The 27,847-nt window shown below is 44.8% G+C and overlaps 1 protein-coding gene across 1 annotated transcript; it reads left to right on the top strand.

Annotated features, from left to right (window-relative positions):
- The first annotated feature begins 688 nt into the window (after positions 1-688).
- Positions 689-27,847, top strand: LOC310765261 (uncharacterized protein). The gene is given in 17 exon segments (XM_083620036.1): positions 689-839; positions 1,510-1,681; positions 4,776-4,957; positions 5,620-5,720; positions 8,471-8,591; positions 9,289-9,374; positions 10,018-10,074; positions 10,168-10,276; positions 12,990-13,121; positions 14,520-14,711; positions 17,964-18,041; positions 18,045-18,062; positions 18,161-18,358; positions 22,713-22,850; positions 24,290-24,381; positions 25,156-25,304; positions 27,614-27,847. Coding segments are annotated over 16 exon segments (1,851 nt in total). The 5' UTR covers positions 689-839; positions 1,510-1,572; the 3' UTR covers positions 27,703-27,847.

The following is a 27,847-nucleotide window of genomic DNA, read 5'->3' as shown; positions in this document are numbered from 1 at the left end:
TCCACATTCTATGCCCACCGGGGCGCTGCCTTGAATAAAATATGGGGGGGGCAGGTAAGCCCCATGCTTCAAAACTGATCACATGATGTGGTGCACGCACACTATTTGAATGCCCGTCAACTGGGGGGTGGAGGGTGGCCACCTCAAATACTGGGGGTAGTGAAGGGACCTTTGCCCTTATATATAAAATATATAAAATATAAAAGGGACCCATTCCTCTGGGCGCGTGTCCTTTGCCCGGAAGGGGAGGCGGAGACGTCACTGCCCCTCCCTGCCTCCTCTCTCTTTGGGCGCAAGCGCGGCGGACCGGCCTTCTCTGGCGCGCATGCTCCGTTGCTTCTTCGGGCAAGGACCCTTCCCGGCTCCCCCCGCCGTTGTCAAGGCGCCTAACTCGGTGCCTTAAAACAAAACAAAACCACCTTTCTAAAATGGGGCGCGTGAGAGAGAAGCCGGCGGATAGCGGGGATGAAAGCAGGGAGCGCCTGGCGCAAGTTCTGGGCGGAAGCGGCCTCTGCCCTGTCAGGCGCTGCGAGGGACGCCTGCCAGAGGCGCGCGCGGTTCCCATGGCAACAGACGCCGAGGGGAAGCTAAAGGGAGAGAGGTAAAGGGAGCCGCCGCTTCTCCTCCGCTTCTTCCCCCGAGGTGCTCCGGGGGGGGGGGGTCGAGGCCAGTTCCCGGCGGGGCTTCTAGTCCTCCTGGAAGGGGGCGAGGGAAGGGAGAAGGGGAGCTGCCCGGGAGGCCATTCACACGTGCGCCCTTCCCCCTCAGGACAGCGGGGTCGCCATGCAGCGGGCGGACTGACCCTCCGGCAGCCCCGAGGCCGCGAAGCTTCTGCGGAGGTGAGAGCGGAGAATGGGGATCAGGACCGGATCCAGAGCACGTCTGAAGGCAGCAGACGAAGTGGCCTGCCTGGGTCGGGAGTGCAGAGCCAGGGGGGGGGGCAGACTCCCGACTCCGCTCAGCCCTGGGGAGGGATGTGGGGAGAGGCAGCCCCCAAAACTTCCCCATCCCTGGCAGAAGGAAAGGTGCGGTCTCGGGAAACGGGGCTCTGGGGGTTCTACTCGGTTGTATTTTAAAAGCAAAACACAGAGCACTAAAATAGAAACAAAACAGTCCCACCAAATGTCCTCACACTATTCCCTATTCTTCAGTGCTCCCTCCTCTTGCTGTTTCCCTAAATCTACTGACCATTTCAAAACAAATACATGTATCTTAAGACAGTATTCATGCCTCTCTCTACTCAGTTTTACAGGGAAAAGGTGGTCTGAAACGGAGTAAATCTTGATGGCAAGTGACTCTCTACTGCAGGAGTCCAACTTCTTCCTTGTAACTGGGTTAACTGCCACAGATGGAGCAGCTTGCAGCGCAAGCGGAAATGTAGGAACACAGTGTGTGCCTCCTGCAATTTATATCCTTTCCCCCAGGCTATCTTCTTAAACCAAATCTGAAATTGAATCACATCCATCGCGGTGATACAGTCTATCCATGTGGGTTATATATCCCTTCCAGATACATGCAGCAGCCAACAATCTGTGAGTCAGTGAGCAAGCCAGCCAAAATCAACTTTTTGTCATGTCTGCAAACAAAGGACTCGCTCCTGTGCCGCCATCTACTTCAAAGCAAGAAAACAAAAAACTGAGAGATGCTTCTTCCTTAGTATCTGTCAGCAAGGATAGTAACGGTAAATCTTGCAGCAGGTTGTTCAGTAACGTATAGCTGCAGCCAGGGTTGAGTTTTGTTGACTGCCTCTGTCTGCAGTGTTTGGATTCCTGAAAGTACTGTGATGTATTTGTAGGAGTAGGACTGTTAATATTTGGTTCAGTTCAAGCACATTTTGGGCCTAACAAGGTATGCGGTTGTTGCCATCTGAGTGCATGGGGAGAACAGGTCCTTCAGGAGTGTATCAGAGACAAGGAAGTAGGACATGTGGGGATCAGGTTAAGAAGAAGTGGTTGGACCTGAATCCCTTGTGTCTGCTGTTTGTTACTGCCTATAGCAGGAATATCAATTCTTCCACCTCTTCTATAGGTATCTTCTAATATGCCTCTGTACATATGGTTGCTTATCATTTAAAGAAGTGGCTTTCCAATAATTAAGATAACTGGAGGAGAAAATGTCTAACTAAGGCTATCTTCCCTTGGTTTTGTATGTAGTCCTAAACCTTTGGTGAGTCCATCATCACTTTAAAATCCTGACCATGCCATGGATTAAGTGAGGAAACTAGCCCTGCTGCAGACTTAAAAATCAAATTATAATACTTTAGCGTTGGTAGAGGAGGAGTTAAGCAACCCTGAACTTTTAGGGGGGGCATAATTCTTGAAATGCCAAGTTGGTGTTGAAGCCAGGAACGGTCAGCGCTACTCATGTTTAACACTTTTAAAAATATTTTTTTAAAAAACCAATTCTTCATTAGTGGCAGGGTGCTCATTTGTTAAAGAATTTAAAAACCCTTAGAATGAAACACATGGTCACAAAATGTTGCGGGCATCGGGGAGGCCAATCTGTTGCTTGCTGTTAGTGTGGGTAAAAGTGCTATGTAATAAGTGACCTGGTTAGAGTCTGGTAACCCTGTTCCACACATCACTATTTCTTTATAACAAAAATTATGTACCACGCTGTCATCTAAAAATATTGAAGCAGTTTACAGAAATAAAACAAAACTGCAGTTGGATGCAATGCTTGAGGTGGAGTCACAAAGCAATGAGTGCTGAGGAAATAGAGTTTCTAGAATAAAATTGCTTCCTTGAGAAAAACCACACAAATTTTGCAGATTAAAAACTGATATAATTTGGGGAAGGGCTGTAGCTAGGTAGAGCATCTGCCCTGCATGCAGAAGAACCCAGGCTCACTCCCTCCATCTCCCTGGCAATGCCACCTGCCTGAAATCCTGGAGAGCTGCTGCCAGTCCGAGAAAACAGTATCAGCTAGATGGGCCACTGGATCTGACTTAGTATAAGGCACCTTCCTATGTCCCTATGATAGGCTTGAAAAACTCTCAGTCTCCACTGGTCCCATATCAAATTATTTTCCTCTAAATCTTGAGTGATTTTTCTCTCCCCCTGTTTCATTTGATAGTCTGGGATTTTATAAGGGTCTGCCTTACTCGCACCTTAGCATTACTTGGTAGGAATGAGCAAAAAGGCAAAAAATGTTGAGAAGAGTGATGTACTTTTAGGGTGTGTTTACGTGTGATGGTTTAACTAAAACCATGATTGCGTGTGAACTAGGAGCCAGTGGTTACTAGCTAAACAAGCCAACCTTGTGTGAATTAATATCTGTGCTATGGATTTGCTGTTATTGTTCTGTCTCTGCATGTAGATCCATCGTTTCACAAAGACTTGGATGGGTTGTAAGTTACAGGCACACACAGAAAAGATTGGTCAACAAGGAGAGAGGAGTAATGGGAAGAGCAGGTGGTGCTCAAAATAAATAAAATAAAACCCCCATTTGCTTCCATCATTCTTGCTCTCTGCTTCCCTGTCAACCTCTCACCCATCCTTCTCCCGTTTAGCTAGGAGTCAGTGTGCCTTCTGAGCCAGCTGCAGTTACACCTGCTGCCATGTTGGTTTCCGCAGTTTCCTCAGAATTTCTTCTGTGGAAACCAAGAGGGCAGCGGGCAGCCCTGGCATTTGCTCCACCATTCCCTGCCAGCTTATCAGGCAGCGTTGGGAAGCGTGCCTTTCTTCTTATCTAAAAAGCACAGACGGTTTGGCAGCAGGTGTGCTGCTGAGCCTGCATGCTTGGCTGGAGCCAGTTTGGGTGATGCTTAGCTGAACAGAGAATCTATTGCTGCACAACATTTTGAAATGGGGAAAATAAACAAAAAGGAATCCTTTCCTCAGAACATCTGGCAACTTGTGGTGGTGTTGGGAGGGTGCAGAATGATGACAGTGGCAAAGAAGAGGGGACAGTTGTGCACTGCCAATGGAGCATGGGCAGCACTTTGCCCGGGTCCTCTCAGTCCTGCCACATGGCTCTTTTCAGTGCATAGATGTTGCAGTTTGATCAAAGAACAGAAATTAAAAACATATCACAACGTATCTCTCATGTGAGTCTTTGAGTGCTCCAAGCACCTTTTAAAAATTCTGAGTATCGTGTACCTGTAAAGCAGAACTTTCCAAACTTTTCATGTTGGTGACACATTTTTTAGACATGCATCATTTCATGACACAGTAATTCAATTTTACTAGCAAACCAGAGGTTAAACTGACCCCTTTCCAGCCCCGGGAGGAGCGCGGGGACTGCTCATATGACACACTTCAACTGACACACTAACGTGTTGCGACACACAGTTTGGGAAGCTCTGTGGTAAAGTAAGAACTCTGCGAATGTAACATGGGCGTAGGCAGGATTTATTTTAGGGTGGCAGTCTTTATGTGGGGGGCAGCTAGAACTGAGTTATCTGTGATGCCATTGATCAGTTAGTTAAGTATATTTATTTCTTTACTTGATTGAGGGTGCAATTGCACTCCCCTGCACCCCCCTGGCTACGCCCATGGTATGTAAGTGGATATTTTCTCTGTTGCTGCTGCTTCTTTCTTCCTTTAGCAATGCTCCTACTAAACAGTTATAGCAGGGGCTTCTGTAATTTTACTCGAAGGCCAGTTTATATTAGGCATAAATATGGATTTTTTATGTTATTCTTGAGCACTAACATGAAATGTGTGTGATAGAATTGTCAGCTTTAAGGGTTTTTTGGGGGGCGGTGGGTAGAGATAATCTGCTGCCACCACCAAATATTAACAGTTACTCTTCTGTTTCTTCCTTTTTTCTAGAACTTCCTCAGTTAAGAGACAAGTCAGGTGCATTAGACAGTTCAAAGCCTCTTCCCACATCTTTACAGCGTGATTTCATCCCAGAAGAGATCTTTGTTGCACTGACCTCTGCTGGCAACCCAATCCCCTGTCCCAGTGTTTTAAGACCCCCCAAGAAAACAAAAAGTATAAAAGACTTTCAGGTGCATAAGTTCATTTCCAGTCTATGAATATTTGCTTTTTAAATACAAAATTTGCCACAAAACCCACTTGCTATAGATGTCTGTTGGTGACTGCGAATTATGCCAGGTGCACATAGACATCAGTATTTTAGGACAACACTTTGCAAGAGGGAGCATTCCTGTATTTGGAACATGGTGGCATGAGAAATGCTTCAGAACCTGAAGTTCACTGAATGGTGGGGGAGGCAAGAAACAGTAGTTGGGCCAAAGAACTGGCACTGTAAGGCAACTTAGAGTTTTATTAAGGAGATTTTAGTACTTCAGCTTTTGTTACTTATACATATCACAAACTACTTTCAGCAACAGAAACTTTTGAGATTGGTTCAGTAAGAAACAAATGAACATGCTTTGGGCATGTTGTATAAATAAAGAACCCATCCCTTTATCGCATCTGTCTTTTGCATGTTCTCCTTCCTGTTTTTGATGCATATTTCACATGCATCTCTCGCCAGCTCATGAAAAGGCTTCATCTAAGTCTTAGAAGAAACAGCTGACAGGGTCTCTCTGCTATGTGCATTTGTGTGTAATGTGTCATTAGGCTTATCAGTATTGGAGATGTAGTCTGTGCTTACCACCTGATCCCGAAGAACCTCTTGAACTAGTCTTTTCTGTTCACTCTTCAGGGGTGCATTCGTACTACTGATGGGGTCTGGCAACATCCCATACGCAGAAACAAGTTTCGATATCTGATAGAGCATCCGATTTGCCTCACAGGAGCTGGAAGGTAATAGAATGGAATTAATAGGGCCCTGGCACGTCACATGCCTCTTTGCAATAACCGGTAGCAGTCCTAGGATTTGGGAGGCACAGTGCAAGGCTGAAGGAGAGTGCTAGGGAAACGTCCATTAAGTATGTTAGACAAGAGTGGCTAACCCGAGGTGATGGTGTGCTTGGAGATGAGCAGGAATGCCCATGAACCAAGCTATGACCTTAGAGCAGCTTTTGCTAACTTGTCACCCTCCTGATGTTGTTGGATGCAACCCCTATCAGGCCCAGCCAGTTCTGCTGGTGATCAGGGATGATGGGAGTTGTACTCCAAAACGTAGGAGGGCACCCGGCTGGGGAAGGCTGGCCTAGAGTTTGCACTTCGGCCTGTTTCCTCATGCTGCTGCCTGCACCCACAGAGCCAAACCATTCCAGTGCACGGGAGGCTGCATATGTTGCTCAGCATTCAGCAAGCTGGCTCTGTTTCACACATGGGTTTAACTTGTGGCGCACTTGGCAAAAGCGGTGGCCACCACTGTTTGAGAACCAGCCCTTTCAAGACCCTCCTTGTCAATACATTGTTCAATTTTAACTCAGGGATAGGGGAAACCATGAAGGAGTTTGCCTTCCGCTGAGAGTAATCCGCTAGAGGGTAGATGTTGGTGGTTGGTAGACCAAAAGTGGCTGGGAGCAGAGGCAAGAAGCAGGCAGGTCTTCTCTCTTTCTTTTTCTGTCATCCCCTTTCTCTTTCTCCACCTCTTCCCATCAAGTAATCTGTTGCTCTTGGAAAAGATCTGAACTGATTGGTTGCAGTGCACTTCCCCCCTCTGTTCCATTGCACTGTCCGTTTCGAGACCACCACCACCATGATTTCCCTCCTCCTTGCCAGAGTTCTCAACTGATCACTTGCAGAGTCTGCTTCCCCCCTCCCTCTTCCATCACTCCATCTGGTTCCCTGCCCCATTCATGTCTCTGAATACCAGTCACTGGGGAACAATAACATGAGAGGGCTGCTGTACTCATAACTTGCATGTGGTCTTCCCATAAGCATCTGATTGGTGCACCTTTTGGGGTTCATTTCAGGCGGCAAAATATTTTGGGCCAGCATTGGTAATAGCCAGGGGTTATTGGATAACAAGTAAGGTCCTTGCAGACTGGAGGCAGGCAATGTTGTCCCCATCTTCAAAGAGTGGGGGAAAGAAGACCCAGGTAACTACCAACTAGTCAGCTTGAAATCAACACCAGGAAAGGTCCTTGAATAGATAATTAAATAGTTGGTCTGTGAACACTTAGGAAAGAATGCTGTGATTACTAAGACCCAACCTGGGTTTCTGAAAAACAAGTCATGTGAGACAAATCTCCTTTCTTTTTTTGATAAAGTTACAAACTTGGTGCGTTAGGATGTAGTGTATCTTCATTCAGTAAGGCTTTTGACACAGTCCCCCATGATATTCTTGTGGAGAAGCTGGGCAAAGTTAACTGATGTGTAGCTGGTTGACTGATTCGAAAGAGTGCTCATGAATGGTTCCTTGTCATGTTGGGAAAAAGTTAAAAGTGAGGTGCTGCAGGGGTCTGTCCTTGGATGAAGGAATTGAGGGGAGGCTCATCAGATTTGCACGTGACACCAAACCGAGAGGGGCAGCCAAGGCAGAAGACAGAACCAGGATTCAAGATGACCTTAACGGATTGGAGAACTGGGCCCAGATTTACAAAATGAATTTCAATAGGGGAAAATGTAAGGTTCTACAGTTGTAAGGTTCTACACGCAGGCAGGAATAAACAAATGAGGTGCGCAAATATAAGAAGGGAGACACCTTGTTTGCCAGTAGTATGTGTGAAAAGGGTCTAGGGATCTTAGTAGATCACAAGATTAACATGCGTCAACAGTGTCCTACAGCAGGAAAAAAAGAAAAAAGGGGGGGAGCTAATTGTATTCTAGGCTTCATCAACAGTAGTGTCCCAATCGAGTGAAGTCATAAAAAAGGTAAAGTGCACGGAAACGCCGTTTACCTTCCCACCGGAGTGGTACCTATTTATCTACTTGCACTTTGATGTGCTTTTGAACTGCTAGGTTGGCAGGAGCAGGGACCAAGCAAGGGGAGCTCACCCCGTCGCAGGGATTCGAACTGCCAACCTTCTGATCGGCAAGTCCTAGGCTCTGTGGTTTAGACCACAACGCTACCTGCGTTCTATTCTATTCTGCCTTGGTCAGATCCCACCTGGAGTACTGTGTCTACAACTTAAGAAGGCTATTGACAAGCTGGAATGTGTGCAGATGAGAGCAACCAAGATAATCAAGGGTCTGGAAGCCAAGCTTTATGAGGAACAATTGAGGAGTTGGGTATGTTTAGCCTGGAGAAGAGGAGACTGAGAGGAGATATGATAGCCATCTTCAAATATCTAAAGGGCTGTCACATGAGTAGGACCTGAACCAATGGCTTCAAGTTACAAGAAAGGAGATTCTGACTACATCAGAAAGAACTCATGGACTCTTCCAACTCTACAATTCTATGTTTCTGTGTTATATGAGGGTGGCTAACCGTAATCAGGGTACTCAGGGAAAATGGGAAGATTGTTGCTGCAGCAAGGGTTTTGAGGCAGAACACTCTGGCAGAAAGTGGTAGACACACTATTGGGTTGAAATGGCAAAGGACTTGCCTTTGGATCAGATACTTAGTGAATTCTTGATAACCAGAAGAGAGGTGGCGGCTGCACAGTGGACCAGTTTCGCCTTCATAACTGAGTGATAGTTTTCTTTGTGTTTTTAAGGGATGTCTCTTTTCTGTATGACCTCGCTGCTGAGAAAGAGGCAAAGAATCCTCCCCCAACTCCTGTCTCTCACAAAACTTCAACAAATTTGCAGCAGCAGGAACCCACTGCAACTAAACTTGTGAGTTGAATCTGACTCTGTATCGAGAAACTGTGATAACTTTAAACACAGGAAACAGCTTTTACAAATTTTCAGAATGCTGAGAGACAAGATGGATTTTGAGCTGAGCATTGACTAGAGTGTTCTGAATTTTTCCCCCACCCAGCATAATATTTTAAATCTGGAATGAGCAGTGGGAATTGAAAATGAGGACTTTACCATTTTTGTGTACCATGGTTTTCTAAGCTTGCTAAATTCACTCCCCAAAGCCACAAGGAGTCTGAGATGGCATTTGCCTATTTATTTTGCTTGGCTGAAAAAAAAAATCTGTTAGAAAACATTTACCCACTGACTTCTAGGCTGTACATAATAGTCCTGTGCAGTTGTAGCACTTAATCACAGTTTTTCTTAAAAATGGTTAAGCACTTAATCTGAATAATTGCCCCAGCCAGAAGGCAGGCATGCAGATGGGCAGGCAGGCAAATAAACAAGCAGGCAGTTGTAAACCAAGCCGAGGCCTCCAGCAAGGGAAAGCAAGTCTATATATTTATTTCGTGGCAATCCACATAAACATGGTCGTGTGCAAGTGGGATGCACATTAAGTGGAGGTGTGTGTGCCTGTATAAAAACACAGCTCTACATATCCTCTTGGGAGTATGTGGATTCCTTATGTCTCAGTAGCATATTTTAAGACCTTCTCTGTCTGTTCTGTCTTTAGCCAACAGGTATAGCAGACAGTCTTGTTCCAGAGGAATTTCATATTCTAAAGAACAGAGGTGTCCTGCGCTTGGAGTATTATGATGAGTGAGTGTTCCTGCACTTCTTTTAGTTGCTCCTGCGTTGCATCAGTCAGAATTAGATTTTTTAAATAAAAAAATCTCAAACATAGATGTGAACGAGGGAAACTGCAAGCAGATTTGTTTACTATGGATTGATTAACAGAGCCCAGAGGCCAGAAATCTGAATTAGGGCTTGAAAGCGTGAATCAGGGTTGCACTCTGCCCATTGGGCATCTCTGATCTGGCACTTTTCTCCCAGCCTGATTCACTTCTTGTACTGGAGTTAAGACTGGAAGGAAAATAAATTTGAATGACACAAGGTGGGAAAAGAACAAAGACAAACATGGATGCATAATCTCATCTAGCCTAGCCCTTCATTTGGGCCCCATCTTCATGAGAAATATATACTAGATTACCATTCCCCAGCCCCACGCTTTTCCTTACTCAGGTTCATTGTAGTTGTTTTATGTCACCGTGAGTCTCATTGTAACAGAGAACTTCTTCAATTAATTCACTTGCCTGCAACAGAGTGGCCCGTCTCTTAGTCTACTGTATTTTTAAATTTATACAATAAAAATAAAATAAATGGTTGAATCCCAGAGTCCAAAGAGATTTTTCAAGTACAGTAGTCTATTGCTGTTAACATCATCATTATTAATCTGTTGCAGTAAATATACAACCCTACTTGAAGACGATGAAAACAGACTGCGGGTTTTCCCATCCATGTGAGTGACACTCTGAATCAAGATGCTTTTGTAGCGCATGCTATAGAAGGTGTTGTGAATCAGAGGTGTGTCCCTTTCCTGCTGCCTTGTTAGGAAGCCGTCTGGGAGGCTGGAGGTCCTGCAGCTGATGAAGGTGATGGACACCATGCTGGAAAGGGCTGGAACAAATAATAAGGATGTTGGCGTAACAGGGGTTTCACAGGTAAATAATTCCTACCAATCCTGATTCAATCTCATCCTCCTTGATATAGCCCACTTCTAGTTATACTGTACATCATTGCTGGTGAACCTCTAGTTTATGGGCCCCGTTAGGCCTGCCAGACCTCAGAGGCTGTCCCCCAGCCATTTGAGGCAAGCGATGCCCACCTCCCCTAGATCTGGCGTCATATATGAGAGTTCAAGCTGCAGCTCTGGCTAAAGGAAGGGGAATTGGCAATGCACTCTTAAGTATGCTCCCGATTCTTCCTTTGCATCCAAGTCATCATCGCTTTTTGAACTTGGCACTCTTTTTCATTGCCTTGCCATGACAACGGAAAAAGGTGCCACATTCAAAAAGAACTGACTTTTTGATGCAAAGAAAGAAGCAGGAGTTCACTCTCAGGGCACCCCCAATTCTTCCTTTGCATCCCTGGCTTAGATTTAAGTTGCACCTGCAAGGGAGCATTTTTCTGCTGCAGCCATGGCTTAAATTAAAGCCAGGCTATGAAGGAAGAATCTGGTGCACTCTTGATTCTTTGCTTTCAAGCAGAATCAGTTGAAAGAATCAGCCATGCACCCCACAAAGTGGTTGACACTGGGAATAGGTTTAGGGTTCCCACTCTGGCTACACATGCTTACTAGGAACAGTTGACTGGGAGGTTGAAAATCAGCAGGTTGAAAATCAGAGTCGAGCACTCTATTCCTGAACATTTTGTGCCAGTTGTTCTGTCAGAAACAGAGGTTCGTGTGGATTCCGAGAAGGCAAAGAATAAAGATTTGCTCCCTCATAACATAATTTATTTAAAGGCAGGGTAGTGCAAAAGCAGGCAGCTGGTGTCCCTTCAGTCACTGGGAACGTAATAGCAAGAAATGGAGGCTCCAAGAGCAAGCCGTGGCACATACCATGGCCCTGGTCATTGCGGGCGCTCCAGAGACTTGTGTACTTTTAGCTTAAATTATTCACATTTTCATTTGATTACCTTTTGTATGTGATGCAGGTCTTCACTGAAGTCCCCAAGACGCAGGGGGACTGCATATGATACATAATGTCATTCTTCTCCTGCATACTTTGAACTTACATGCAGCTTGCCAGCATGGTTGACTAACGCCTTTTTCTATTAGCAGTTCTCTAAGGTGTCCAGGTGGGATGCGGGTGGCGCTGTGGTCTAAACCACAGAGCCTAGGGCTTGACGATCGGAAGGTTGGCGGTTCAAATCCCCACGACGAGGTGAGCTCCCGTTGCTCGGTTCCAGCTCCTGCCAACCTAGCAGTTCTAAAGCACGTCAAAGTGCAAGTAGATAAATAGGTACCGCTCCAGTGGGAAGGTAAACAGCGTTTCTGTGTGCTGGTCTGGTTTCGCCAGAAGTGGCTTAGTCATGCTAGACACATGACCCGGAAAAACTGCGGACAAACGTCGGCTCCCTCGGCCAGTAAAGTGAGATGAGCGCCGCAACCCCAGAGTCGTTCATGATTGGACTTAACTGTCAGGGGTCCTTTACCCTTTACCTTTAGCTTTTTAAGGTGTCAAGAAATAGTAGCCACTAATGCATTGGGTGCTCAGGTCCTGAGGATCCTGATACGATCCATGCTCACCAGTTACTGATTTCTTAACGCTGTTGCTCATCTTGCTCTTCCTGGTTTAAAGCTTTCTGTGTCACTGAGGCAGTCTTGTGTTTCACTGGCCTTGTCCTGGATTCATGTACTATGACACAATATTGCTGTGGAGTTTGTACATAGTTCTTTCCTGACTTACCAGGTGCTTTGTTGCCATTAAGAGACTTCTTGTTGTGTTGTCAAACTGAAAGAATAAGTGGGAGTAATCTTAGATTATCAGATGGAGAGAATTAATATACTGGAGTACAACATGCAATCTAGTATTTAGGGCAAAGGCAGACATAGCATTTTAAGAATGGCAGGGGAGGTTTGTTAGCACTTTCACTGCTTTCTTTAATAATACAGTATTTAAGATAAGGGACAAACATATATGCAAGCAAACACATTTGTGATTTAAAAATATTATCCACCTGATAAATGAAGAACATGACTGAGGCATTTAACTGACTGGCATTCATTTGTTAATTTAAATCAGAAATGACTGGCAGAATCCGAGACCAGGGAGAAGAGTCAGTAGAAGAAGGTTGGAAGAAATTTAAAGACTATCTACAGAAACATTGTAAAATTAAGGAATGTTAGAAGGATGCTGGAATTAAGTTATGTGGTTTTAGCAGTAATGTTACAAAGGAGTATGTAAAAATGGATTAACAGGTGAGAATGTAAAGTTACAATATACTAAGATAAATTATTAAGATAAAAACAAAGATGGAAAGGATTTGCTGAATTAACTAATTGAACTAGAACACAAAAAAGGGAGGTGTGAGGAGGTCAAGGAAACAAGCAAATGAAAGATAAGATGTGGAAAAATTGATTTGTTTTTAACTGTTTCATTTTTCTGTATTTTTTTTGTATTTTGCACTTTTGTTTTATTTTCTTTTACTTTTGTAATTCTTTGAAATTTTAATAAATATTATTTAAAAAAAATAAAAATACAACATTTGTTAATTTAAATAATGTATATGCCTCCTTTCAATAAAAATACTTTCAAGGGTGCCTAGAAATAAAAACAATAAAAACCCCCAATGACGACAATAAAGGCAGTATGAAACAGCTCATGCTTAGCTCTACAAAAAACACGACTTCTTTCTTGCCTCTTTCCCAAGATGCACAATGTCCTGGAGGTGCTTAAGGTGGAGCAGAACATCTACAACATAGTGTTTCATGAAATCATCCGGCAAGTCAGTGTGGACTGCGCAGAACGGGGGGGGGGGTGTTTTAGTGCCTCAGCCCCACCTGTTCCACCTGGTTCTATAGGGAACCAGGCAGAGGGCCTTCTTGGTAGTGGCACCCACCCTCTGGAACGCCCTCCCATCAGATGTCAAAGAGATAAACAACTACCTGACATTTCGAAGACATCTGAAGGCAGCCCTGTTTAGGGAAGGTATTAATGTGTGACATTTTAATGTATTTTTAATTTTAGTTGGAAGGCACCCAGAGTGGCTGAGGAGACCCAGCCAGATGGGAGGGGTACAAATAATAAATTATTATTATTATTATTATTATTATTATTATTATTATTATTATTATTATATTAAAAGGGACACAGGTAGCGCTGTGGGTTAAATCACAGAGCCTAGGACTTGCCGATCAGAAGGTTGGCGGTTTGAATCCCCGCGATGGGGTGAGCTCCTGCCAACCTAGCAGTTTGAAAGCACATCAAAATGCAAGTAGATAAATAGGTACCGCTCCAGTGGGAAGGTAAACGGCGTTTCCGTGCACTGCTCTGGTTTGCCAGAAGCGGCTTAGTCATGCTGGCCACATGACCCGGAAGCGAGATGAGCGCCGCAACCCCAGAGTCGGCCACGACTGGACCTAATGGTCAGGGGTACCTTTACCTTTACCTATGATGATGATGATGGTGGTAGTGGTGGTGTTGCCTAGGAGATGTTTTGACTCTCGCAGTTGAGATGAACTGGGTATCCTTAGGCAAGCTCAGCCCTCCCTTGCAAGATTAGACACCATAATATTGACCTATCTAGTTGCTGTGAGGATTGCCATAAGATGATGTATGTAAAGCTTTTCATACACACTGAAAATATTCTATACATACTAAAATTCATCTGGGTTATTAAGCAAGCCTTCTGGGGACTCTCCCAGAAATCTAGGCAACGAAGCCAAAACCAGGATTGCAGACAGCAAACAGACACCATTCCATCTCTCTAGATATAGATATAGCAGAGAGGGAAGCAGGTAAAGTTGTTCTTGGCATGTCTTCAGGTCTAATTTGCCAGAATAATGCTCATCAGAAAAACTTGCTTAGAAAATGAAAGATTTTGTGTCCTCGATTTAATGATAATTATTACTAATAATTATACTGAGCATATAATGATGTCAATAAGAATGGCACTGAGCACGTCAGACAGAGTGCTCAATGCATACATTCTCTCAGAAATCCTGATCAATGCTGTTAGTTAGGATTAGTATTATCATTCTCATATTTCAGAAGGCAGAATGGGGACGGAGGCTGAGATAACGGGTTGACATTTTTCAGGGCTTCCTAGAGAATTCACAGAGATAAGATTTGAAACAAGTAATTCCTGGCTTTCAAATAGTAGTCCCCCCCACCTTGCCTACAGTTAGTTGCCCCACTTTTCTCATGTGTAAACTTCAAATGCAAATGGTCCTCATGACAGAAGGAACGTGACGAAACTGGCTTTCTCATATTAAAGTGGCATTGCTGTGCTGTAACCTATTGCTGTGGGTACAGTGACATCATGTATTTCCTCAGCTGTTGCAAAGAGATGGTAGCGACGATAACACGCCAGAAGATGGTAACTCTTCAACCAGATGCAGAACATGAATTGCAACAGTTAGAGAGGATCAAGGTAAGCGAGACCAAATGTGGTCTCTTGCCTTTTGTGCATCACTGTCCAAATCCATCCTACTATTTTTGGTTTTGAAGTTGGTCATTGAATAAGTGAAATAGTTCCTTGATTGGGTCACTCTACTTGTTCTAAAGCCTTCACAATATTTCAAACCCTAAGATGGTCTTTGTTGCTGTTCCTGCTGCTGCTATATTGATTATGGTGATGGTGATGATGTGAATTTATCAGCTGCTGTTCAAAATTGAGTATTTTTTCCATGACACTGCCTTATTTATTACCCTGGAATGCCTTCAAGCCTCAGCACAGTCCGCAAAGGCTCTCTGGAGCAAGGGAGATGACTTCAGCTGCTGGGCACTTCTCAGTGTGGGGCTTAAAGCTGTCCCTCATTCACAGCCTCTGGTGAGCTTTCTAGGTCAGATGGGGATGCCGGATGGCAGCCAGCCCAGCGATGAGAAGAGAGTTGCTGTGTGATATGGCTTCAGCCGCCACCATTTTTATTGTCCCAGAATACCCCTGGGCACGACATCAGAACCCCGGGGCATTCTGGGGTGATAAAGATGTCAGTGTCTCTCTTGGCAGCTTCAGCCTGTCACTTCTTTGCTGAGCACTGGACCAAAAAGGAAACACTAAGCAAACAGAAAGGAGAGGATCAGCCGCTTTGACGGGCCTTCTCGAGCTCATGGCCCCACTGTGCCAAGTGCTGCTTCTGGGCCAGGGTCCTTGTACGCATAGTTCTGCGGTCCCCATGTCTGCATGTAAGCAATGGGAAACATTTTTCACATTCTCCTGTGGGCAGCTTTCCAGGGTCCGCATTCCAGGGGTGGATGGGGCCGCAGGCGAAAGAGGACAAGTGGGATTCTTGTGACTCTTAACTTTTGCAGAGTAGGCATCATTCCAGCCACACAAAAGCCACAGGGTTCTGCGGTTAACAAGCTGCCACCAAAATTTCTGTACATCTTGGTACATTATGTACCTCTTGCCTACTTTTAAAGATGGCTTGCTCACAGTTGCCCACGGGCAATGCCGTGCGTACTTTTTAAAGCCCAGCCAATTTTCAGTTAAGTGGTTTTTCTTACGCATTGTGAAATTTGAACTCTGTTAACACTGCCGATCCGGGCTGTGGTGACCCTTGTTCAGGAAGTTCCAGGATCCAGCCTGGGCCGGTGCTGTTAAGGGGGTACCTAGTTGGAGAGGAAGAGAAAAAGTCTGCAGTTGAGCCCAGTAGTGTCACAGAAATCATGACGGCACATGGAAGGTACCCCCAATATTTCACGTTCCTCCCTAGGCAGGAGGAAGAAAAGGCTGAAAATTTGTGGTAGTGTCAATTATGGCAGCCATCAGCAAGGGAGGATAGGAGTCTCATGTTTCTGTGAGCCATTTTTGTGAAATAGATTGGAAAAGAGACGTGTGGGCTGTTTGAAGGCATGCAGTAAGGTCTGGGCCGCTTCAGGCTGAGTGGGAAAGTAGGCTGAGGCTGGGTTGTCTGGAAAGTCTCAAGTAGGGTTGGCACAATCATGTCTATCTTTGGTCCATGTTGCTTTTGCGACATCACTAGGGATGTTGGAGGATTCCTATGGAAACGGAAACAGGTGCAAAAATTGCTGCTCTTCACATCTTCTCTCATTTTCAGGACCAGGTTCACTTCGTGTGAATGAAAGCAGCATTGACTGACACCACTGTTTGTTTGTTCCAAAGCTGTGAACGTTACGTAATAACATTACAGAAACTTGATCACGTTCCTCGCGTGCAAGCTCCTTTGAACCCAGTGAAATTTGCTCTTGTATAAACATGCATGAGATTACCCTGTAAATCTCTGTGAGGCAATTGCAACTTCACTTCCGCAAGGCACCTACTGTTTCTTAACAGTTCCCAGAACCTGGAGTTTCACTAAGCCTTTTAATCCCTGCCAGTCATGTCTTCTGCAGTGTGCAAACTTTTTTTGCGCAATATTGTGTGTTTATACAGTCTGCTGCTGCTACTGCATGCTGGGAATTGAAGGGCGCGGAAGTGTGCCCACACTGACATTAGAAGCCTAACAGAGCAGGCCTAATCCCGTCTTATCAGAAGTAAGTCCTATTGAGTTCAATGAGGCTTGCTCTCAGGCAAGTGGGTTCTAGATGGGATTATTTATTTATTGAATTTATATCCTGCCCTTCCTCCCAAAGGAGTTCAGGGCAGCAAATTCATAAGCCTTGTGATATGAGAAATAGCTGGTTCCAAACAAAAAGGAAGTTGGAATGAGTCTTAGGAGCACAGGCTAAACTCCTAACTATGTCTGCTCAGAGGTAAGTCGCATTGAACTCTATTGTGTGAAAGTCAACTCATTTGGTGGAAAGGCAGGAAACAAATATAACAAAGAAATAGGTTCTAGTAATCAAATCAGTCTTATAGATGTGGATCAGTGCAGTTCATGTCAGAATTCACAAAGACTGAATTCCCGGGTGAGATACTGGGATTTTGGAACGCTGGGGCTCTCTGGAGGAGATGTTGCATAGTGATAGCGGTAGGGGCAGGGCATTGGCCCAATGGGACTTCAGGTTTTAGCGGGCCTTTAATAGTCATCCCTCTTGATCTTCATTTATGACAACAGTACCACTGAGAATGTAAGAAATAGTGTTTTTCATTGGTGGGTGTTACACAAACACAAGCAACCACAGCACACCTGCAATTAGGGCAAGGTTTTTCCAATCCAAAGGCTGTTACTCCCTAGGCAGCAAATACATGGACCTATCGATGATAGTACAGGTGTGAATGACAGGTCACAGTATGCATTTGCAGGGAAGATAATGGCTGGGATTAATGGTGGACCTCTCAAAAATCCTTGGCCCCCTACAAAATCCAGCTCCACCTACTGCCCATTTGGGTTGGGAAGCTGAAATGGAGAGCCATATGCTAAGCAAAACACTGTACAACTTCCTCTAAGCATAGTTCAACATAAGCAGCTCTGTTTGAGCCCTCTGGAAGAGCACCACAGGGCAATTGTTTTTACAGTGGTACCTCGGGTTAAGAACTTAATTCGTCCTGGAGATCCGTTCTTAAGCTGAAACTCTTCTTAACCTGAGGTACCACTTTAGCTAATGGGGCCTCCCGCCCCTGCTGCACGATTTCTGTTCTCATTCTGAAACAAAGTTCTTAACCCGAGGTACTATTTCTGGGTTAACGGAGTCTGTAACCTGAAGTGTCTGTAACCCGAGGTACCATTGTATTTCCCTTTTGGTGATTGGTTGCTTCTTTCGCTCTCTCTTTTTCCAGACAGAGTGCTTGGATTGGATTGAAACTTGCAACCTCCTCCTGTCTGGGATGAAGACCACTCCCACCACTTTAATCAGCTAAGAAGACCTGGTTGGCCTGGTTGGGTTAGAAATAACCTTTGGTGTGACTGGTGGTGGTGGGGATTTTTTCTCCCTCTCTCCCCCGCCCTCCACCTCTCTTCTGGCACAGGGCGATAGCTCAGAAGGAGAATTTCACTTGCAACCTTTTTGCAGGTGCTTCAACTGAAACGACAGCTGCCTCCTCGTCCGGAGCAGAGAGTGGAGAGCTCCTCCACCACAGATGTATCTGTGGAGGAAGAGAAAAAAGACAAAGAAGCTGTGGATGTTCTAAAAGATCAGGAAGTAGTGGAACAGAAGCAAGTGTTAGAAGCAGAGGTGAGCATCTCCATTAGCAAATGTACAAAGCTGTCCCTCTTCATAGAATCATAGAATCATAGAGTTGGAAGAGACCACAAGGGCCATCGAGTCCAACCCCGTGCCAAGCAGGAAACCCCATCAGAGCACTCCTTTTTTTTTTAAAATGATATTTATTATAATTTTCAAAGTGTTACAAAATAAAATATAGACAAAAACAAATGCAAATTCAAACCAAAAAAAAGAGAAAGAAGAGAGAAAAAAGAAGAAAAAAAATACAACAATACATCACAAACAATTAAAAACATGTAAAAAACAAATTCATTATTTCCAAATCCTCAACTGTCATTACCTTCTTTCTTAGACCTCCTCCTCCTCCCTTTCTTTGTATCCTAGTTGTTAATTATCCCAGCAAATCCTTTCCATATTTCATAATATTCTGTCATTACATTACCCTAATCTGTTTCAGTCTTATCTTTCTATAATAAGATAAAGCTTAAAGCTTAAAACTTAAATCTTGTCCTTACCAGCTTCTAATAACTATAACATTCTTTCATAATTCTTTAAACATTTTTGCTAAAGCCAACTTAAATCTTGTCCTTACCAGCTTCTCATAACCATAACATTCTTTCATAATTCTTTCAACATTTTTGCTAAAGCTAAGTAATTTCATTCCAACATTTTCCTAATGTTCATCAATTTTATAAAACAGTTCTAATGGTAGAGAAAAAAAATACAAACAAGTCCAATCTTCATCCAGCATCCCTTCCTCCTGGTTCCGGGTTTTGTCAGTCCTTATTATCACGTCGATCTAGCTCATTAACCTGGCAACCTTATATCCGAGGCCCTCAAGTCTCTTCCATGTCCCTTCCGCAGCTCTTCTTCATATTTGTAGCTGTATTTTCCCTTGTCTCCTGCTCGTGATAGCTCCAGCTTGGCAATATTTTTAACCCTTCTAGACAGATCAGCCCCCTTTCCATATTCAACACTAGATTCCATATGGTATTTAACAGCATGTTTCAAAAACCCTCCAAGATTAGGAGCCCCCACAATCCCAAACATCTCACGGCCCATTGCCACATTTGAAAAGTCCAGACATTTCAGCATAGGGGGGTCAATCCAGCCCCCCATTTCCAAGCCAAACCAAACTTTTTCTTTCCAAATGTGGCTTTTTCCAAGTTCATTTGTCAAGTTCGAAAGCTCATATTCCTGTTGGGCCTGTTCTGTCAAGACACACTCCTGATTTAATTCCTGAGTGGGCTCCACATATTTTCCCACTGCCTGTTCAAAGTTTCCCACTGCCTGTTCCAAATTTCTAGCCGAGGTCGCCATCCAATTCACCTTTTCGTGTAATTGTTCCAGTAGGGCATTTGTTTTATAAAAGACACACAACAAGGTTTCTGAATACATTGTCCTGCAAGGTCAAATGTCTGTTCCCACGATTGTAATCTATAACAGCTGCCGACTCCCTGGAGTTGGTTACAGTTTCACAGTCTCCCTCTAGGGGGAAAACTTCTATTTGTTCTTGCAACAGAGTTTCCCCTTTTAAAATACTTTGTCAATATTTATTCCTTTCAAATGCGAAAAGGAACATTGGAATCACTATGTTTCTCTTCTTTTCACTATCTGTCAAAAACACTTATTTCTGGTCAGTGAACTTCAAACGTTGGTCCTGACACCCCCGCTCCAGTATCAGGACGGAGGAAAGTTACTTTACTTTAAATTCACTTTAAACAATCTAAAAATGATCCTCCCCCTTTCCTGCTGTCAAAAGGGGGGTTCCACAATTATAAATGATGAAATCCAGTCCTTTAGAGACGATTTTCTTAGCTCTAGTTTATATTGTCTTTGCTTTATTCTGTTTACAAAAGAACGGAAGGCTGACTTCCTGTTTAGACCTTCCCGTTCCGTACCAAATTAAAATAGGTATTTTAAAATCCAATTCTTTTCTGCTCGCTAGTCCTTGTTTGATGTCCAATTGTTCAAAATCTAAGTACTCACGGGTGCTTATTTTAAAGTCCAGATTGTCCCAGGAAAAAGGCAGCGCTCTCTGGCAACGGCTATGCGGCTTCGCTCCACGGAAATAGCCGTTGACTCTCAGCACCACGCCGCTTCCCCCTCTTCACTTCGGAGCCCATTGGTGGGTTCCTTAGCGAGTTGGGGGGCGCTAAAGGTGCCCGCCGAGTCCCATGTTCACAGGCTTCATCCGCCTGTGATTTTTGAAAGGGTCCCTGCTTCGCCGTAGCGGAGAAGACCCGTTTCCCGCAGAGCTCTTCCCTCCGGTTCAGAGGGAGTCTGCCATTGCCGGTGGCGCCACCCCAGAAGTCCCCCCCCCCCCCAGAGCACTCCTGACATATGGTTGCCAAGCCTCTGCTTAAAGACCTCCAAAGAAGGAGACTCCACCACACTCCTTGGCAGCAAATTCCACTGTCGAACAGCTCTTACTGTCAGGAAGTTCTTCCTAATGTTTAGGTGGAATCTTCTTTCTTGTAGTTTGGATCCATTGCTCCGTGTCCGCTTCTCTGGAGCAGCAGAAAACAACCTTTCTCCCTCCTCTATGTGACATCCTTTTATATATTTGAACATGGCTGTCATATCACCCCTTAACCTCCTCTTCTCCAGGCTAAACATGCCCAGCTCCCTTAGCCGTTCCTCATAATAAGGCATCGTTTCCAGGCCTTTGACCATTTTGGTTGCCTTCCTCTGGACACGTTCTTCTTTCGGAGCTTCTTTCTTTTTCGCTGGGGCTCATGGCCGTGTGTTTATTGCTATCTGGTGGAAGTTTTGACATCATGAAAAGGGAAGCCTGCAGTTTACAAACAGAAGAAATATATATCTATCCCTCATGACTATGGAGAAGAGATTGGAGACATATGGTGGATGCTACCTGAAAAAGCACACAGTAGGCCACGCAGAAGTTGTTAATGGTGTCAGGAGTGGCATCACTGCTGGGCCCCTGGGTTGGTAGTGTGGAGGAAGCAGATTGCATGGATGGGGCTGGCAACGTGGCTGTTTTTCTTACAACTACGTCCCGCGTGATAAGCTTCCGTTACATATTATCAGGAGCAATGGGGTATTCGTTGGCTGCATCACATTGATGGATATGTGTGAACTGCCCATTTAATGCTTTGCGTTCTCCCCTTCTGTGACTTAAATTCCTTGCTGTTCTGATCATACATCCAACACCTCCCTCTTTGATCACTTCCTGAAAAATTGCAAAAGCTTTGAAAAATCTGAGGAATTGGAATTTGATGCCAGTAAATACTGGTCACTGAACTGAGAATTCCTTGCTACAGATTCTGGATTCCGGTTTCTTCTGGTGCAGAACATAGGCAGGACTGTGGGCAATGCAGCACAAAGGAAAGGCACCCCCTTTCTCCAGCTGTTGGTCATAAAGTGTCTGCTTGAGTCAGAAACTTTATGCTACAAAGTTGTATACCACTTAGCTTTCTCGCAAAGCATCCTGGGAACTGTAGTTTGATGAAGTGCTGAGGATTCTCTTTTCAAGGGTGGTTGAGCATGTTTAAATATGGAAAGTGGATAAGCCAAGAGTGTATATGCTTCCGATTCTCCAGCAGCAGAGAATCAGCCCCAGAATTCATGCATGGTCTGTGAAGCGGGGGCATAGGAAGGGGGGGAGCAGGAGGGGCGGGTGACAAGATGGCCCCTGGCCCCCCCAGCTGTAGAGTGGCCAAGGGCGTGCGCAGTCCATATGGGTGCCCCTTGCGCGGCATCTGTATGGGCTGCCACTCTCACGTGCCATCTATACGGGTGTCTGTATGGGCTGTCGCGCGTGCGCACTCCGTATGGGATGCCGCTTGTGCAGCGGCCTGTACGGTCGCCGTGCAAGCAGCAGCCCGTATGGATGCTGCGTGCAAGTGGCTGCCCGTACAGACTGCACATGTGCAGCATCCCATACGCTCACCGCACATGTGCAGTCCAAACAGGATGCCGCACATGCGCACTTTGTATGGTCTGCCCTGCCCCTGGTGCCGGAGAGGGTTCCTCCACCACTGCTGTGAACACTGACTCCAGGAGCTCCTGAACCACAATTGACAGCGTAGCCTTATGTAGAATATGAAAATAATTGAAGATTGTGTTGATCAGAGCTTTTTTTCTAGAAAAAATGGTGCCGGCACTCACCATGAAGTTGTTACAGTTAAGTGCCACACTTTTAACATATCCATTAAAAAGCTGGTGATACTGCATACTGTTGAGTACCCCCAGGGGGGGAAAAGGACTGGTGTTGATCATCATGATCCTTCCATACAATATCTGAGTCTCTTGTGTGATAAGTTTCCTTGATGATGAGGAAACAAACATTGCATTGTGTGGTCCTTCCATTTCCCCTTGCTCCTTCTGTTTGTCCTTGCAGGAACAGCCGCCTGTGCCCAGCACCAGCACTGGTGAGCAGGCCAAGAGTCTTGCGGTCACTTACCCAGTCAGATACATTGGTGATGATTCTAATGTGTATGTCAAAACCATGCAAGTGCAAGAAATCACAGTGTCACGGGTATGTATGTACGTATAAATAGATAGCTCTTCTCTGGAAAGGTGTGTCTATTTGGAAGAAGGTGTGGCAGCTGCTTTAGAGGAGAGGATCTCAGTGTTAGTTATTTATATCCCACCTTGCAGCAGAAGAATCTTTATTTGCATCAGCCACTAGCCATAGCAATAAAATCAAATAAAATGTACTGAAGATAGAGGTAAAAACTTAACTATAGAAAATACATTAGGGGGTTTACATCAATAATCAAATAATAGATCTTATTCTAATTGTCCCCACTAAAAACCCTGCAGTTTTTGCTGTCACCTGATCATCTTGATCTGCTAAAAGAAAGGATGCAGTAGGAACGGTTGAGTGACCTGGCATGGACAGTAATAGAGGGGTAATAACCTCACTCCTCAAATCTTTATAAAGAGTGCAAGCCAGAAGCATATGAGCCACTGACTCAATACTGCCATCTCTACAGGGACATAACCATTTTTCCAGTGGTATTTTTTGAAATCGACCCTCGGGTACAGCCAAAGGCAGTATATTCAATCTTGCGAAAGTGAAAGCGCGTCTGTATTTTGGAATTGTTACATTTTGCAAATAGGGTGCCAAAGTGACTAGGTGGGAAATAATCATACCATGGACAAAATTTCCTTATTTTGGCCAGATTATTCTGTTGCTCAGTGTCATATAGGCACTGTCTAATTAAATTATTTGCTTTACTGAAGCCGAATGTTAATAACTGTTGTGGTGATAAACCAGAAAAGTAGAGCTTTCGGTTGACAATTTTAGTCCAAGTGGTCTCATGACAATCTTGCAATACTAATGGTAGTGGACCAATATATCCCACCGTTTTTCTCCAAGGAGCTCAAGGTGGCATAGATGGTTCTCCCCCTCCTCATTTAATCCCCATGAAACCCCTATGAGGCAGATTAGGCTGAGAGAGGCAGTGACTGGCCCAAAGTCACTCAGTGAGCTTCATGGCCGAGTGGGGATTTGAACTCTGGACTCCCATGTCCTAGTCCAACTCTATGGCCACTACAACACACTATTACAGCAGGAAAACAGATCTGGGAAGTTCTCCTGCACTGGCCCCATTGAAAAGAACGACAGTGGTGCACGGACACCGTTATGGGGTTTTTACAGGAGATATTCTCAGGCAATTGTGCCCTGTATAAACCTTTTCTTCTCAGAGGCAGAGTAATGGCAACTTCCAACTCTGTGCCTCTGTCAATAAAACAGTGCAATGACCCTGTAAGGTAGGCCAGAATTATCTTTATCCCCATTCTGAAGATGTAAGGGATGAGTGAGCATCACTTGTCTAAGGCTACCTAGTGTGCTCATAGCTGAGGCAAGATTTGAGCCAGGGACTTCTGTATGCCAGTTCTGAGACAGAAAGTAGCCTGTTGATTTATTTCCTTTCATTTCCTATAAGTTATTCACTCTTCTTATTCCAGAGGGAGTTGCATGTCAGCCAGTGGACCACAAAGGCCTCAAAGAAGGAATTTGAGTTGCTGGCATCACTGGAAATTCTGGAAGAGCGACACGTGTGAGTATAGAACCACAGGGAGGAGATGGATGGATGTGTGCATTCTTGTGCAGATTAGAGACTGCAGGGTATCTTGAACAGGTGGCCTATGTGATTGCAGGTGTCTATTCTGCTGCAACACATTCCATTTTTAAACAGAAATAGGACGCGGGTGGCGCTGTGGTCTAAACCGCTGAGCCTCTTGGACTTGCCAATCGGAAGGTCGACGGTTCGAATCCCCATGATGGGGTGAGCTCCCATTGCTCGGACCCAGCTCCTGCCAACCTAGCAGTTTGAAAGCACACCCAAAAGTACAAGTAGATAAATAGGTACCGCTCCTGCGGGAAGGTAAACATTGTTTCCATGCGCTGCTCTGGTTTCGCCAGAAGCGGCTTAGTCATGCTGGCCACATGAGCTGGAAAAACTGTCAGCAGACAAACGTCAGCTCCCTTGGCCAGTAAAGCAAGATGAGCGCTGCAACCCCGGAGTCGTCCGTGACTGGACTTAACTGTCAGGGGTCCTTTGCCTTTACCTTTAGTGATATGTGAGTTCTCATGTGGTTTTGAAGTGCTAGGAGTAGATTCTCCTGTAGGTTTTAGAGACTTGAAATGTATTAATCAGGTGCGGATTCTTACATAGGTAGTATTGGCTGTTAGGAACATTTTGGGGAATGAAGAAGCAAGAGAAAATGTATTTTTCACAGTAGGAAGCGACCAGCTAGAGTAAATCACATTAGTTTAACTGGTTTCCTGCCTGGTCAGGGCTATGAGTTCTTTCTGGCACCTGCTCTTTCAGAGAGGCTGAAAAGCGAGCACAGCAAGCTGAGGAAAAATCTGAAGTCCTTCATGAGGACTTGGAAGAAGCTCTGGCAAAAATCCAGAACATGGAGGGTGAGCAACCAAAGCTGAAGGACTCTGAACAAAAAGAAACAAAACTCAAAGCAGGTATGGCTAAAGACTTGAAAGGTGGAATTGTAGACTCTAAAAAATGCCCTGGAATTTTAAAGGCAATTTTATGCACCACAGGTTTAGGCGTACGTTTGGAAACATAAAATGTGAATGTGATAAACTGGTTTGCAGGCTCACGTGTGTTCAAGGTACAAATGTGTCGGAGAACCAGGATTGGCTGCACTTACGTCTCAAGCATACATTTGGGTGGTATAATTGAGTATGCTGCTGCTGCTGCGAAATGGCTCAAAATAGACAAAACAGGCATAGGGAAGTCACGTGTTGCAGCTCTTGCTGAGCTGTGCCATTTCAGACTACATGTATTATATTTCCACGCTGCCTACCACACAATGGGGAAAAAATGTACAGGAAGTGTGCTTTTGTAGGAGAGCGGAGAACATTCCCAGATACAGGTTGTGCTAAATACGTTGTGCTAGCGCAATGGGATTCCTCCTCCCCATGACATCCCCAAATCTGCTCTGGAAGGTTGGGGGGAACTAGAGGGCAGGCTCTGGCAGAACGCTTGGCTTGGCACTACTTTGAATACAACCCACCATCTTCCCCCTTCTCCAGCCGTAGTCAGAAATGGAATGTTACTGCAGAAGTTGTCCCAGATGCCTTTCTGTTCCTTTGTTTCTGCTCTTAGTAAGTAAATATGTGTAGCCACTTCCCCATCATTACTACTCCCTGAAGGTTGCAAGAATCAAAATGATAGGCTGTACCTAAGGCAGGCTGGGGAGAGAGATGGTTTGCTGTTTGAAGGTCTTTTCATTTCCGCCCCCTCAATAACAGCAGGCTGTTTATTTCTCCATTTAAAAATGGTAACTTGAGAATTAGCTGACTTGCCCAGTCCATCTCCTGAGTCTGATAGGGGAATCCTTTCCACACGGGCAACAAACAGAGGCCTAGTTCACACCTGTGTATCGGTTGCTTGATTTATCTGTTCTTGATTAGTGTTTGATGACTGGCAGCTGTCACCTGGTCTGCCCAGGAGGGTGAGGTAGTAGACTGGACTGTGCCACTACAAACTGCAGCCAGGAAAATCACCTTTTTGGTTGTTCTTTATTATAAAGTGTATCCTGTAAGTAGAATGTTAGCACAGCAGGGAATGGACTAATCTAGAACTTTTCTCCCTGGTGTGTTAGGTTTCCACTTTCAGAAACCTATTCCGAACTTAAAAATAGGAAGCGTAATGCTGGTGGTCAACAAAAGAGGTTTAAGGACTGTCTCAAAGCAAATCTTTAAAAATGTAGTATAAACACTAACAATTGGGAAACACTTGCCTGTGAGCGCTCCAATTAGAGAACAGCCTTTACCAAAGGTGTCATCCGCTTTGAAGACACTCGAACTCAGGACGCAAGGGAGAAATGTGCTAAGAGGAAGGCATGCTTGGCAAATCCACACCATGATCAACTCCCGCCCGGAAACCTATGTCCCCACTGTGGAAGGACGTGTGGATCTGGAATTGGCCTCCACAGTCATTTATGGACTCACTGTTGAGACCGTGTTCATGGAAGACAATCTTACTCAGCTATGAGTGATCGCCAAAGAAGAAGAAGACCATTCTTCCATCTGCATTGCTGAAGTGGCACAACCCATTATGCATCCTCAATCTGCTACATGTGTAGCTCTGGCCTGAATAGATGATGTTTCTGTTGAAAAGCAGTGTGTTGTGGGGTGAAAGGAAAGTTCTTCGTTGCATAATAATTTCATAATTCACATGTCATAATTCACTTGATGCTGCAATCATGAAGTAATGAAGATGCATGTTATGAACCAACCCAGGGAGCTGAAGAAGCAAACTGCATTGCACTGGCTCAGAATGTGAGCAGGGAAGTCCTAGTTGAACTCTTACCTAACCCAATTGGTGTTCCGAGCAAGCTTTTATCAGCCTAAGCTGCTCATCTGCAGCGTGATACTGGCCGTATCAGGATTGTTGATTTACTTTGAACAAAGTACTGTGTACATGTCAGAGATCGGTGTGTCTTAGATCATTGAAATAAGTGGGGTTGAGCACATAATGCTCTGTTGGAATATTCCCATTATGGATGAGGTTCCCACTGAGAACAGGTATACTTATGAAGTGTGAACATGACAAACATGGGTTTGTGGATGCATATGCTGTTCATAACCATTCTTTGGGCAGCTGGGTTTGGTCTTGATTCCCTCAAGGCTATGCTTGGACTGAAACCTGGACTTGTTGCAGAGTAGAGTATGAGGTTTCTCTGAGCTACTAGTTCTCATATTGTCTAGGTGTTGACAATGTAAGTGTTTAAGTGCTTCTTGCTGTGTATCTGTCGTTGCAGAAGTCGTCGTTAAGGAACAAACTGAATCACCTTCACAGCCCAGCACTCCTAAGCCACGAACGAAGAAATTCCCCAAGCCCAAACGCTGAAGAGGAGGGTGACCTCCAGAAGGCCTTTGGCTCCTGCTTGTAGCTGGCACTGGACACAGATGGAGGGTTGTGCATTAGTGGCTACTTGGAATTCTCCCAGCTCTGTTAAACTATTGGTTCAGTACATGGAAAGGAGTTAACTCAA

The sequence above is a fragment of the Podarcis filfolensis genome, assembly GCF_964270895.1.
Source record: "Podarcis filfolensis genome assembly, chromosome: 6".
Taxonomy (NCBI): Eukaryota; Metazoa; Chordata; class Lepidosauria; order Squamata; family Lacertidae; genus Podarcis; species Podarcis filfolensis.
The sequence above is the reverse complement of the archived record's forward strand: the minus strand, read 5'-3'. Positions and strand labels throughout refer to the sequence as shown.